A 14,472-nucleotide genomic window follows, 5' to 3' on the forward strand; every position below is an offset into this window, starting at 1 on the left:
TGATCTCATCTCAAATTAAAGGTTAGATATCAAAAAACTCTTTTTAGGTAAAATATGCATGCACATTGTGAAACATGATAATATTTTGGATACAAATTTTAGGGTTGAACTACTTACCATAATTTGCAACCTACACAAACTTAGTTCATAGTTGGAAATATGTTTCTTTTATTCTCATTTTTGTAAGATTTTCAGCTAAATCTGAAAATTAAAAGAAGAATTTTAATAGAAGAAAGAAGACAAATTACACAAATTAAAAAAATAGAGCTATTGAATAAAATCTATATTCATTGATTACAATCTGCATAATAATGCAAGATATATAGAGAAGAGAATAAAATCTTTAGATAATCCTAAATCTAATGTAGTAGCTAGTGTTTAACTAATACATCAAACAATTAATCAGGCATTAGGAATAAAGATCCCCAGTTAGGGCAGAGAATCACTCTGAATTAACGTTGCATTAGCAACTTCAATTTGGGCATGTGAAAAACAGAGTATATTTAGTGTAGATCCCAAATCAATGGACAGTGAATGAAAGATTTGAGTTTGACACTGCATGAGAAAACTAAAGTTGGAATTATGCACCAACAATTTCATGTATCCTTATATAGATTCACTCTTTTATAAAATTGGTAAAGATATCATACAATTTTATTAGTAGATTCTTATTTCATTTCTAAATATGTGTGATGATCTATTATGATGCTTTATCATAATGACAAGAATAAAATATGTCATTGTAATGTCCCCACTAATAGGGTTAGTTAGGGACAAGTAATGCCTGCAAAATAAAAGTTAGAATCACAATAATAATAAAAATAACTATATTATTCTACCCTCTAAGTTATCCCCAATCTTAAGGATGTCTCTAGATTGGGTTTCTTAGCTCATAGCTACCTTGTCGTCATCCCGAGAGCACACCTCTTAAGATTCTTCTTGGACATGCATCCTCTATCTAAGGCCAACGACATATGCATATGTTTGACAACATTAGAATATTCTAGCACATCGATTATCGACCATGGCAGACAATGGAGATCTTAATATCTCCACGCTCCATGCTTTAATATTGATTCTTGGCCATGGAAAACAATGGAGATCTTAATATCTCACATGCTCCATGCTTTGAGTTCACATTAATATCCTTGGTGTTAACCCCATGAGCTAACACAATAATATCCACAAGTATGGTTCATTAATAGAAATAAGTTCATAAACATAATTAAAAAAATATAATTCATAAATATACCTTTCTTACCTTCTTCTTTTCCAAGAGTCACACCCTTTCATAATACAAATCCTTTGAAAAGTCACAACACTTCATAGTTATAATACTTTCAAAAAGTCACAACACTTCATAACTAAAATCCTTTGGAAAAGTCCCACTACTTTATAATCACAATATTTTTGAACAGTCTCAACTATTCATAATTATGATCCTTTCGAAGGTTCACATCATTTCAATATCATTGACACCTTTTCAAAAAGTCATTTCCTTATTTTCTTCATATTACTTCCCTCTTCCATTTTTCTTTTTTGAACTCCTCTCTTCTCCTCCTCTTTTTCCCCCTCTCTAAAATAAACTCTTCTTCCTTTTATATCTTAATTTTAAGGAGTCATGTCTATTTGTTAAGCATCTCTTGACTTTTCATTAGATTTAGTTAATGTATATGATTCTATGTTATATTATTTATTCACTTATTTATTTATGTTTATTATTATTTATTATTAAATTCTATATAGAAAGTCAACATACCTTCTACAATATTTAATTTAGTTTCTTTATTTACTCATTGGAATTTTATTATTATTTAATTATTTAAAATATCATACTAAATATTATTTCATTAATAATATAGATTAAATAATTATTATTTTCTAAAATTATATTTTAGTATTAGTTTAATATAACTTTATTATCATTGTTAAGAGTCATTTAGATTAAAAAATGACCTGGCAACCGGGAAAGAGTTTTCCAGCGAATGTTAAGAGTCTGATCGAGCTGGATAAGATCCAAGGGAGTATGGAGGAGATCAATCTGCTATTATGAATAGGAAAGGCTTATGGGGAAAGGGTACAACTCATAAAGGCTGCATTGGTAAATGCAAGAAGTGAGAATTATTACATTTTATTTGGCAAGTTTCATGGGTCTTTTGTTGCATTCGTAATCTAAGCAAAGACGAGGACTATTTCTTTAGCTGCCCTCAAAAACACATAAAACACTATCAGGTGGTGAGGTTTCAGAGAGCTGTGCTTATGAGAATTGTGGGAGAGCAAAGTACCAAAATGGTGGGAGAAAGGTGCAGAAAAGAACAGGTGGGAAAAATGGAGAAATGGAGAAGCAGGGAGAAATTTTGGGAGAAGCTAGTTCAGGGTAGGATTTCAAGGTATATCACGAAGCTACATGGCTATGACCAAAATGTGACTGACAGCATGGTCAATTCGTGGAAGGATGGTAGAGTCAAGGTGAATGGGATAGCTTTTCTGATAATGGAGGAGGTGATCTTGGTTGTGACTGAGATTCCTATGGTGGGCTTTAAGTTCTTTAGGGATAAAAAGCTTTCTTCCAATGCTGTAAAGGACTTTGCCAACAACCCTAAGGAGCTGAATGCCTTCAAAAAAAGTGATACATTTTATGATCTGGAGTCTATAATGAATATTTGGAGGTATGTTCTGCGTGCTATCATTGAGTACATTACTCTTGACCCTAGGTTTGATCGTGTTTGCACCCACCATTTTGTTCTTTTGAATCATTTTTGTCATGATAGCAAAGTTTCTTTCCCTTTCTATTTTTTGAATTCTATGAGCAAGGCAGTGTCAAGCTTCAAAAAGAAACCCTCTGCTAACCCTACTCTGCATGAGGGGCTGTTACTGCTCATCTATGAGCACTTCAAGGCTAGTAACATCCTGTTGCAGGCTGGGAATGAGGAAATCGAAAGCTCTAGCTATTCCTCTAACTCAGATGATATTTAGAGCATTAGTTCTGAGGAAGGAGGGCTTACCATCGCGGGTAAAAAAGCTTCGCCAAATGTTAAGAAGTCTCCCTCCCCCATCATCCCTAGAAGAATTAGCCCTAGAGATCATGGTCAGAAGAAGACTGAGAAGGAGGAATAGGACACTTGTGATGAAGAGGAGGCGATGGAGTCTGAAGATGAGGAAAAGGAAAGGCAGGAGGAAAAAATGGATTCCCAGGGTGGGAAGAAACGCAAGAGGGTGGGCACGGAGGATGAGAGGTTGTAGCAGGACCTGGACTCTTCCTCGATCCCTCTCTCCCCTATCCATCCCCAGGCCCATCCGGAGGAGCAGACTCAGGATAATTTTGGAGCTGAGTGTGGGAAGGTACTGGCCAAAGATAGGAGGAAAGCATGGAGAAATTTTAATGTGAGGACCTTGAAAATGGGTATTTTCAGGGAAGTGATGAACCCCCAGATCCTGGTGGAAAATCAAGAGGAACCGTGTCTTGAAGAGCTCATTAACCTTGTGATTGTGGCTATCTCTGATAATGCCAGGGAATTTGGGATGAACCTCTTGAACAATGCCCGCAACAACATGATTGATAATTTCAAGTCAATCAAGTGGCTTTTTTACGAGCTAGAGGAGGTTAAGGAGAAGGTGGTTCAAATGGAAGGAGCCAGGAATCTTAAGGGCTTGGAGAAAGGGATAGATTATGATGATAGGCATAGCCTGGCAGAAAGGAGGATCCACAATCTGGAAAATTATAATCACAATTTGTCGAGCCAGACGATCTCACTGCTCAACTCGATCAATAACAACATTTTATCTTTAACTGAGTGGCTTAAAGATAGAGGCATGTAGGGGGATGTGGAAGGAAAAGACAGGGGTAAAACTAGATCTGATGAAGATAATACCACTAGTATCACCTTTTCTACTCTGGACCAGGAAGATTGCAAGACTCACCAGCAGGAGGCCGAGGAGAACAAGATGGCATAGGAGGCTGCACAGGTCATGCAGGAGCTGGAAAGAAAGATCGAGGAGTAGTTCCTATTTTTTTTTCCCTTTTTGGCTGGCTTTTTGTTCTGGCTTTTGACTGTTTCATTTTGTCTTTTCGGTTTGGCCTTTGTTTATATGGTTGGGCCTTGTGCTATTTCAACCTTTAAACTTGTTTCTTTTGTAGCTGGGCTTCTAACGCTTATTTTCAACCTGATTTGTATTAACTCTCAGGTTTTAGGATCCCTGTAAAACCTATTTATCTAATCAAAAACTTTATTATCATTGTTTATTTACTAATATTTTATTATTGAATTATTATTAAAATTCTATCTTAAATGAGGATATGACAGTCATTCACATATATGCATTATATTAGTATATTTTTGGAGGACATATCCAACTTTTTAACCATATCTCATTATCCATCTATTTTACCCCCTCAATATATCTAACTCCTCTCCCTCTCCCGCCCTCTCTCAAAGAAGATGATTTTATCCTAGATCCTTTCAAAACAAGGCAATCGAGACTCATAATGAAAAAAATACTATGTTTTTGACTATGCACTTACACACTTTAAATTTTGCATATCTTACATTTAATAACACAAGCACAATAACATATGGACCTTTGATATTTAAAGGAAAAAAACACACAACATTTTCCTTCCTGTGTACCTATGCACTCGACATTTCGTGCTCCTTAGATCTTCTTGTACAAGTGCAATAAAATCTGAGTTGTTAAAATCCAATAGATTGAAAACACATAATTTTTCACATTAGGGAAACAAGAATAATATTACCTTGATGGGAGCTATATGCATAATATTGCCATTGAGATGGGTCTAAAATATCTTGGTGATTAATCAAGTTATGTTGATGGTGAAAAAACACAACATTTTTGCTTCAACAAAACAAGAATATTCTTACCCCGATGGAAACTATCACAATAACATTGCCCATTAGAATGGGCCTAAAATCTCCCACCGCTTTGTAAAGTTAGGCCTATGGTGAAAACGAATAGTTTTTTCGACTGATGGGGAGGCTAGGATAGACTAGCTAGTCTATGCTTTTGATCCTCAACTAGGATTTTAGTGTTCTCTTGACACTTGTGATGGTCTATAAGATTCCTTATCCACTCATGGATCCCTTAACGTACCCTAACCTTCCCACCAAGTTAAGTTAACTCAACTTCCAACATCACAAGCTTTGATCTCTAGTAACTATCCCTTTCATAGGCTCATGAGGGTATTCTAGGTTTCCAACTCCTTGCCAACCTCTAACAAAGGATTTAGTGAGCTCCAAGATGGTTTTGGATTATTTAACATCTCTTCAATGTATTGGAAAGATTAGGCTTTCACCTGATTGTAAGGTTTCTTCACAAATAGGGCTACTAGGAGAGCCCTAATTAGGCCTCCTTCCAAATTTGTAGGACTTTTTCCTCCTTTCCTTCAAGGATTCAACACACCTAGTCAAAAGAAATTTTTTTACACATGAACCAATCTCAAGGATTTTTGGGGTCTTGGGCCTCCATGTGATTGTACAATGCATGTGCCAAAATGTGAGGCTTTCAAGGGTTTCTTGGTCCCCTTGGTATCCTAGACCTCAACAACACTCCTCCAAAGCTTTTCAACTCCTCTCCTTCACAAAACTACACCCTTTGACTCCCTTCTTGACTCTCTCAAAAGGGTAGGCCATAGAATTCCTTCCTCTGCTCTTGAGAGCTATTTATTTGCTGACTGCTCCTAGTTGTGCACTGCCTAGCTCGCCTAGGGCTTTGTCAAACTATTGCTTGCACTGCTTTTCAAGGGCCTTATAAACATACTTTTACAGAGCAGGGTCTGTAGCTTAGAATCCAAGGTTCCATGGATTTTCCATGGTGGAAACAAAAGTTACAACCCTTAATCTACATGGCTCACCAAAACTGGTAGAGTGTTGTCTACTTCAAAAAAAATGAATAAAGTTTGTACACAACTTGAAAGAACGTAATCTAATGCATACCCAAGAAAGAAGAAATGATATGAAGAATATTCTATGCTACAAATCTATTAGTTCTCATCTATTAACTCCAAAACAAAGCAAATAATAGTGACTGCCACTATATTTTTGTGGTTTAGCCTGTTGTTTTCGTAAAGTAGTCATACATTAATATTGCCAACCCCTGTATTAGGGTTTTTCAATTATGGTCTAGGCTTTACAAAAGAAAAGATGCTGAGCAACTTTTGAAAAATTGGTAGCAACTTTTGGAGCAATTTTTCTTACTCGAGCAACTTTTGCACATCCCATTCCTAAGAACTTTCTAAGGTCTTTTACATGCTTAAATATTAAAAATAACTCCCCTAACCTCTATGTTAATACTTATACAACTCAAGAAAAGACATGACCACATGAGACTAATCTGTCAAAAACTAAGACCTCTATTTAGGCCTTCACACACAAATGAGTCAAAACTCTTATTGTACTTATAACCTTCATTAAAGAAGTACTCACAAAACCAAAATTGGATGGTGGGAGTCCTGAGAAGGGTGATCCTAAACCATACTCAATCCAATAATTGTCTAAGGCACTTTGGGGTCAAGAAGAGCCAAATCAATACCAAACTTCTTGAATTGTCCTTCCTTAATGCAGGTGGCTTTAGATTCAGGCTGATCCTTCCATTTGATCATATGCTTCATGTAAATTTGATGCCTTGTGGTCTTCTTCACTCTGGATTCCAGGATCTTCTCTACTTTGGCTAGCTTCTTCTTGGGCATTATATTGGTGTCAATGTCTTGCAACAGTTTTGGTGGAACTGTACCTTGTTGATTGACATCTCCTTTAGATTTGATCAGGTCTGCAACATTAAACACCAGTGAGATGGCTAAGTCTAATGGAAAATCCAATTTTTAGACATTCTCTCCATATTTGGCCAGAACCTTGCATGGGCCTACTCTCCTCATCTATAGCTTGGTGGGTATGCCCTATTGCATCCTAGCTTTGTTAAGATGGACCATGACATAGTCCCCAATTTGAAACTATACTTCTTTCCTCTTTTCATCCATTTTAGCCTTGAGTCTTTGAGTAGACTTCAACATGGTTTTCCTCACTTTCTCTTGAACCTCCTTTATAGTTTGAGTGAAATCTTCACTTGTCCACTCTTCATCTCCATAGAACCTAAGTCTCTCAACTCACACATTCCTCTGGGGTGTCTTCCATATACTACCTCAAAAGAATTTCTTCCTATTGTCTTGTTTACACTGTCATTGTAAGCATATTCAACCTGAGATATAATAAGATCCCAAGTCTTCCCATACTCCTTTGTTAAACATCATAGCAAGTTTCCAAGCAACCTATTGATGACCTGAGTTTGGCCATCAGTTTGAGGATGGTATGCTAATTTGAAAGAGAGATTAGTTCCTAGCCTTTTCCATAAGGTTTTCCAAAAATGACCCATGAACTTGCTATCTCTATTAGACACAATACTCAGAGGGAGTCCATGAATCCTAACTATCTCCTTGAAAAAGAAATGTGCTATATAACTTGCATCATGAGTAGTTTTACATGGTATGAAATGACTCATTTTAGAGAACCTGTCTACTACAACATAGATGCTATCCATACCTGATTTAGTTTTAGGGAGTCCAACCACAAAGTTCATACTTATGCACTCCCAAGGCCTATTTGGAATTGGAAAAGGTTGATAGAGTTCTACATTGCTTGAACCTCCTTTAGCTCTTTGGCATATTCCACATTGCTCAACATATCTCCTCATGTCCCTTGCCATCTTATGCCAAAAGTAGTATCTTTGTATTAACTCCAAAGTTTTGTTTATGCCAAAATGTCCACCTAAGTTGCCATTATGCTTCTCTTGAATCAGATTTTCCCTCATGGATCCTCTAGGTACACATAGCTGATTACCTTTAAACAACAATCCATTTTGAAGGGTATAATCTACAAACTCACCATGAAAATGGTTCTCAAACTCTAGGCACACCTTGTAGGCTTGTGAGAAGTCTTTATCCTCCTCATATAAGTCTTTGAAACTTGATATTCCAATGCTTTGTAGCTGTACTTCTTGGACATTCAAAATCTTTCTACTCAAGGCATTTTCTACCTTGTTGAGTTGTCCCTTCTTGTGCTTGATTGTGAAAGTAAAGGATTGGAGATACTCCAACCACTTCAAATGCATGCTAATAAGCTTCTCCTGAGTAATTATGTAGCTTAAAGCCTGATTATCAGTAAAGAAAATAAATTCTTTGGGTAGGAGGTAATGCCTCCACTTCTTGAGAGATTGTACCAATGCACACAACTCCAAGTCATAAGCTGAATACTTCTTCTTTACCTCATTGAGTTTCTCACTAAAGAATGCCACAGACCTTCCTTCTTGACTCAATACACCCCCTACTACTACACCACTTGCATCACATTCAATGGTGAACAATTTATGAAAAGTAGGTAAAAGTAAGATAGGTTTTGTGGTTACCTCTTGTTTGAATGCTTGAAATGCCTTCTTAGCTACCTCAGTCCACTTGAACTTGGTTTTCAATCCTCCTTTGATGGTATCTGGTATTGGTGCACAAATCCCACTAAAGTTCCTCACAAACTTTCTATAAAATTGCCATGAAAACTTCTAACTTCAGTTCTTGTTTTAGGGGAAGGCCAATTCAAGATTGCCTCCACCTTGCTTGGGTCCATTTTCAGATTACCCTTGGATACTACAAAACCCAAATAAACCAACTCTTGCTACATGGACACACACTTTTCTAGGTTAATAGCTAATTGCTCTTCATGGAGTCTCTTCATGACCAACCTCCAATGCTCAAGATGCTCTACTTTTGTCTTCCTATAGATGAGTATATCATCTAGATATACCACTACAATTCTAACTGTGAAGTCCTTCAAGACCTCATTCATCAATCTCATGAAGGTGCTTGGGGAATTAGTAAGCCCAAATGACATTATAAGCCATTCATACAATCCCTCTGTGGTTTTAAAAGAAGTCTTCCACTCATCACCCTCCTTAATTCTAATTTGGTGATAACCACTCTTTAAATCCAACTTGGTGAAGTACATAGCACCTCCTAAACAATCCATCAAATCTTCTATTCTTGGAATTGGGAACCTATACCTTATAGTGATCCTATTAATAGCCCTTGAATCTGTACAAAGCCTCTATTTTCCTCCTTTCTTGGATGCTAAGACCACTGAGACTGTACATGGACTAATACTCTTCTTAATCAACCCTTGATCCAATAATTCTTGCACTTGTCTTGCCACTTCCTTATTTTGATTAGGAGTAAGCTTATAAGATACTTTTTTAGGTAGAGATGCACTAGGGACAAAGTCAATTTGATGACTTATTGCTCTTCTTGAAGGTAGAGTGGAAAGGATTCCATCACTTATTATATCTTGGAATTCTTCTAACATTTGTTGCACTTCCAATGGTAGTTCTGCATATAACTTCTTGTTTTCCTCCTTTGGCTTCACCATGATAGCACATCTACGGTCTCCTCATCCTGTAATGCTTGTAAGAACTCTTTACCACTACTAAGCAACACACTAGGTGTCTTAGAAGTTCCCTCTTCATTCTCTATTAAGGACTGAATTTTGTAAGTCCTCCCATCCCTCTTGAAAGAAATGGAATTCTTCTCTCCATCATAGATCACCTTCCTATCAAATTGCCATGGTCTTCCCAATAGAAAATGACATGCATCCATGGGCAAGATATCACAAAGAACTTTTTCTTTATAGCCCCCAATTGAAAACTCCACCCATGTTTTCTCATTAATTGACACACTTTGCTCTTGATTCAACCAAGTCACCTTGTAGGGGTTTGCATGGGGAACCTTTGTAAGTGTCAGCTTCTTTACTGCTTCCTTTGCTATGATATTATCAGTAGACCCTGAATCCATATAACCTTGCAAAATTTGCCTTGCATCTTGCACCTAACTCTAAAAAGAGCCCTCCTCTGCTTGGGTTCACCTTGATTAGGCTACCATATAAGTACCCTTCTGAACATTAGGTTCTCACCCATTTCTAATTCCAACTTGCTAACTTCATTAGTGCATGAGTTGTTGCTATCTTCTTGGCTATAGGATACCCTCTTCTCATTATTTGACGTCGATGTTTTGTCAAGACACCTATAGGTAGGATGTCCAAGCTGCCCACATTGATAGCACTTCATGGTGGACAAGTAGGAGCTACTTCTTCTTGCCCTCTTCCTCTATTTCCTTGAGAACCTCTTCCTCTACAAGGAGATCCTCTTGTACTAATTTTTGAACATTGTTCCAAGAGTCTGCTCTCCCCTTGGCTTCTTGATTCACCACCTCTATTAGAACCTCCTCTAGAGTCTCCACCTCTTCCCCTATTCTTTGAGGTACTATCCTGCTTTCTTGTTCCTTTCTTCCACCTTTAAAGCCATTTGATAACACTGATGAACTGTTTTAGGAGTGACAAGGCTCATGTCTTCTTGAATAGACCACTTGAGTCCATTCAAATATCTTGATATGATGCTTTCATCTTCTACCACCTTAGACCTTAAGCATAGCTTTTGGAACTCTTCAGAATAAGAGTGCACATCCATATCTTTTTACCTCAAATTTTGTCTCCTCCTATGCAGCTACATTTCATAATTTTTAGGAATGTAGGCTTGTTTAGTTTTAGCCACCATTCAATTTCCAAGTGACAATGGGATCTTTTCCTTTCCTTTCCCTCTTTGTTTGGACAAACTTCCACCAGGTTAGAATAATACCTCTTAACCTTGACTTTGCCACTTTGACTTTTTGAGCATCAGAGACACCATCACATTCAAAATGGTTCTCCATTCCTTCAATCCATTCCATGATGAGATCTAGATCCATCTTGGCACTGAATAGAGGAATGCCTTCCAAGGCTTTGCTATTTATTGCCTTGATTGCCTTCAAGAAAGGCTCTTCTAGTAAAACAAGGTTTGGTGTTGGAGTTTCTTCTTCCAACTCAATCTCTTTCTCTTTGGCTTCTTTCTCTTCTTTCTACTCCATCTTGTCCTTGACTTTATCAATTGTGTCTTGGACCTCACTCAACAACTGTTCAAGTTGTGCCAATCTTTCTCTCAAAGATATGTTGTCTTTCTCTTGCTCTTCTACTTTCTTTTCTTGTTCTTCAACCTTCTTGGCCAATTCAACATTGGTCACCATTGTGCTGGAACCACTAGATTCACTAGGTGACAACATTCACCTTGCTTTGCACTAGCTTTCTTCCCACACCTTTGCAGGCTCTGATACTAATCTAATGGGGAGGCTAGGATAGACTAGCTAGTCTATGCCTCTAATCCTCAACTAGGATCTTAGTGTTCTCCTGACACCTATGATGGTCTATAGGATTTCCTTATCCACTCATGGATCCCTTGACCTGCCCTAACCTTCCCACCAAGTTAAGCTAACTCAACTTCTAACATTACAAGCTTTGACCTCTAGTAACTACCCCTTTCATAGGCTCATGAGGGTATTCTAAGCTTCCACCTCCTTCCCAACCTCTAACAGAGGATTTAGTGAGTTCCAAGATGGTTTTGGATCATTTAACACCTCTTCAATGCATTAGAAAGATTAAGCTTTCACCTGATTGTAAGGTTTCTTCACAAATAGGGCTACTAGGAGAGCCCCAATTAGGCCTCCTTCTAGAGTTATAGGACTTTTTCATCCTTTCCTTCAAGGATTCAACACACCTAGTCAAAAGAACATTTTCTACACATGAACAAATCTCAAGGATTTTTGGGGTCTTGGGCCTCCATTTGACCGTACAATGCTTATGCACAAATGTGAGGGTTTCTTGGTCTCCTTGCTGTCCTAGACCTCAACAGCACTCCTCCAAAGCTTTTCAACTCCTCTCCTTCACAACACTACACCCTTTGGCACCCTTCTTGACTCCCTCAAAAGGGCAAGCCATAGAATTCCTTCCTCTGCTCTTGAGAGCTATTTATTTGCTAACTACTCCTAGTCGGGCACTGCCTAGCTCGCCTAGGGCTTTGTCAAACTATTGCTTGCATTAATTTTCAAGGACCATGCAAACATAATTTTACAAAGTAGGGTCTATACCTTTAGAACCCTAGGTTTTGTGGATTTTCCATGGTGGAAACAAAAGTTACAACCCTTCATCTACATGGCTCACCAAAACTGGCAGAGTGTTGTCTACTTCAAAAAAAATGAATAAAGTGTGTACAAAACTTGAAAGAATCTAATCTATTGCATGCACAAGAAAGAAGAAATGATATGAACAATATTCTATGCTACAGCTCCACTAATTCACATCTATTAACTCCAATACAAAGCAAATAATAGTGACTATCATTGTATTTTTGTGGTTCAGTTTGTTGTTTTTGTACAGTAGCTATACATTAACATTTCCAACCCTTGCATTAGGGTTTTTCAAGTCTAATATAGGATTCTCCTTGGTATTAGAGTCTAGTTAGGGTCAGGAGCCTCCTTGGTAAGGTCTAAGATTTACAAAAGAAAAGTTGCTAGCAACTTTTGGAGCAATTTGTCTTGCTCGAGTAACTTTTGCACATCCCATTCCTAAGACCTTTCTAAGGCCTTTTACATGCTTAAATATTGAAAACAACTACCCTAACCTCTATGTTAAGACTCATACAGTTCAAGAAAATACATGACCACATGAGACTAATTTGTCAAAAACTAAAACCTCTATTTAGGCCTTCACACACAAATGAGTCAAAAATCTTATTGTACTTACAACCTTCATTGAAGAAGTACTTGCACAAACAAAATTAGATGGTAAGAGTCCTTAGAAGGGTGCTCCTGCACCATCGATCTGCCTATCAAACAATTCAGGTAAAAATAATGCAAGTGCAAAAAATCACAACATTTTTGCTAAAAATGGTCAAAAACACACAACGTATTCCACCAGCCACACTTGCACACTTAACATTTCCTCCATCTTATATTTAATCATGCAAGCATAATTAGAACTAAGTCGTTGATCTTGGAGAAGATGATAACTAGTTAAATTCTTTCAAAATAAGGTTACTGGGATCCACACTGTAGAAAACACACAATATTTCTTGGTCATACACTTGCACACTTAACATTTTGCACATCTTAGATTTAATTTTGCAAGCACAATGAAATCTAGAGCATTGATTTTTGATGGAAAAAACACACAACATTTTCCTTCCTATGCACTCATGAACTTAACATTTGGTGCTCCTTAGATTTAATTGCGCATGTGAGGTAAAATATGAGTGATTGAAATCCCATGGGTTGAAAACACAACATTTTTGTATTGGGGAAAAAATAATAATTTTACCTTGATGTAAGCTATTGACATAACATTGTCCATTAGGACGAGCCTAAAATCTACTAGCAATCAACCAAGTTACAATGATGGAAAAGATACACAACATTTTCGCATTGACAAAAAAAAATGGTGTTACCTTGATGGAAGCTATTGACGTTAAATTTCCCATCAGAGTAAGCCTAAAGTCTCTCAATGATCAATCAAGTTACATTAATGGAAAAAAACACACAATGCTTTTGACCTACTGTCAATGCAAAAAATACAATACACTTCCTTGTTGAAAATTATAGGTTTTAGCCTTTGAAAGGTGTCTTAGAATAGTTATTTGTAGTAGACTAAAGGTGACAACAATATCCAACAATTACCAAAACAAAGATAAATAGGGTGCTTATTCACTTCTCGCCTCTACCCACTAGCTACGCTTGGAGATCTCTTAAGCTTCCACACATAAATTCTTTGCACCATTCTCACTCAAACATGCCTTATATACCAAAAACATTCTACCTATTACAAATTTCAAAATGGACTTTAAAATGGTATACTATGTAGCCATTATTTCATTTTGACTTTGTCAAGTTGAAATTTGTTTCTATTGTCATTAATTTTTCCATAGCATCTTTTTTAATCTTTCAATACAACTATAAATTTAAACTTCCATCCAATATCTCACACACTATATTCCAACCTCTATATAAGATCTAAAGATTCATTTCTACATATAATTTCAAAGTTGATAAATTGATAAATTCCAAGGATTCACAATATTAAGTCATTAACATTTTGTTTCTAGACTACCACATCGAGATGCATTCTAATACATACTATATTATGAGAGCCACAAAACCCTTGGAGGAGGTTTGAGAAGGTTTAGAATTTTTTGGATGGTTTTTTAGTATTTGAGTGCAAGTAAATGCTTGAGAGAGCCTATCTACGGTACCTAAGACCTAATAAGAAATCTAATTTTTCAAGTTAATTCTAAAAATTTAAGGAAGATTCACCAATACATCATATAATAATAATAATAATAATAACTAATTAACTTCATTTACATGTATGAAAGAAAATATGGTATAACCACTTAAATCTGTAAAAGCTCTTTCATATCTATAATTTACTCTTATTGTCATATTTGAAAGGCTTGGTATGAAGCCAACTTGCTCAAAAAATAAATAAATGACTACCTAATAGCTTTCCCTATATATAGGACATCATATGAAAGGCTTCAATCAAAAAAAGTCAAATGTCTCCTTAA

At 36.7% G+C, this 14,472-nt stretch overlaps 1 protein-coding gene across 1 annotated transcript in view; it reads left to right on the forward strand.

Moving 5' to 3' along the window:
* Nucleotides 1-14,472, forward strand: part of LOC149533697 (uncharacterized) — a 38,292-nt gene that overhangs the window by 19,211 nt on the left and 4,609 nt on the right. The window contains exons 5-7 of the mRNA XM_089805902.1: nt 2,233-2,469; nt 2,584-2,669; nt 2,920-3,342. Of these exons, the coding sequence (XP_089662028.1) occupies nt 2,233-2,469; nt 2,584-2,669; nt 2,920-3,342 (746 nt within the window). The remainder of the gene's footprint in view (nt 1-2,232; nt 2,470-2,583; nt 2,670-2,919; nt 3,343-14,472) is intronic.

This window comes from Cupressus sempervirens, chromosome 10 (genome assembly GCF_028749045.1).
Source record: "Cupressus sempervirens isolate cs-2001-9-10 chromosome 10, ASM2874904v1, whole genome shotgun sequence".
NCBI lineage: Eukaryota > Viridiplantae > Streptophyta > Pinopsida > Cupressales > Cupressaceae > Cupressus > Cupressus sempervirens.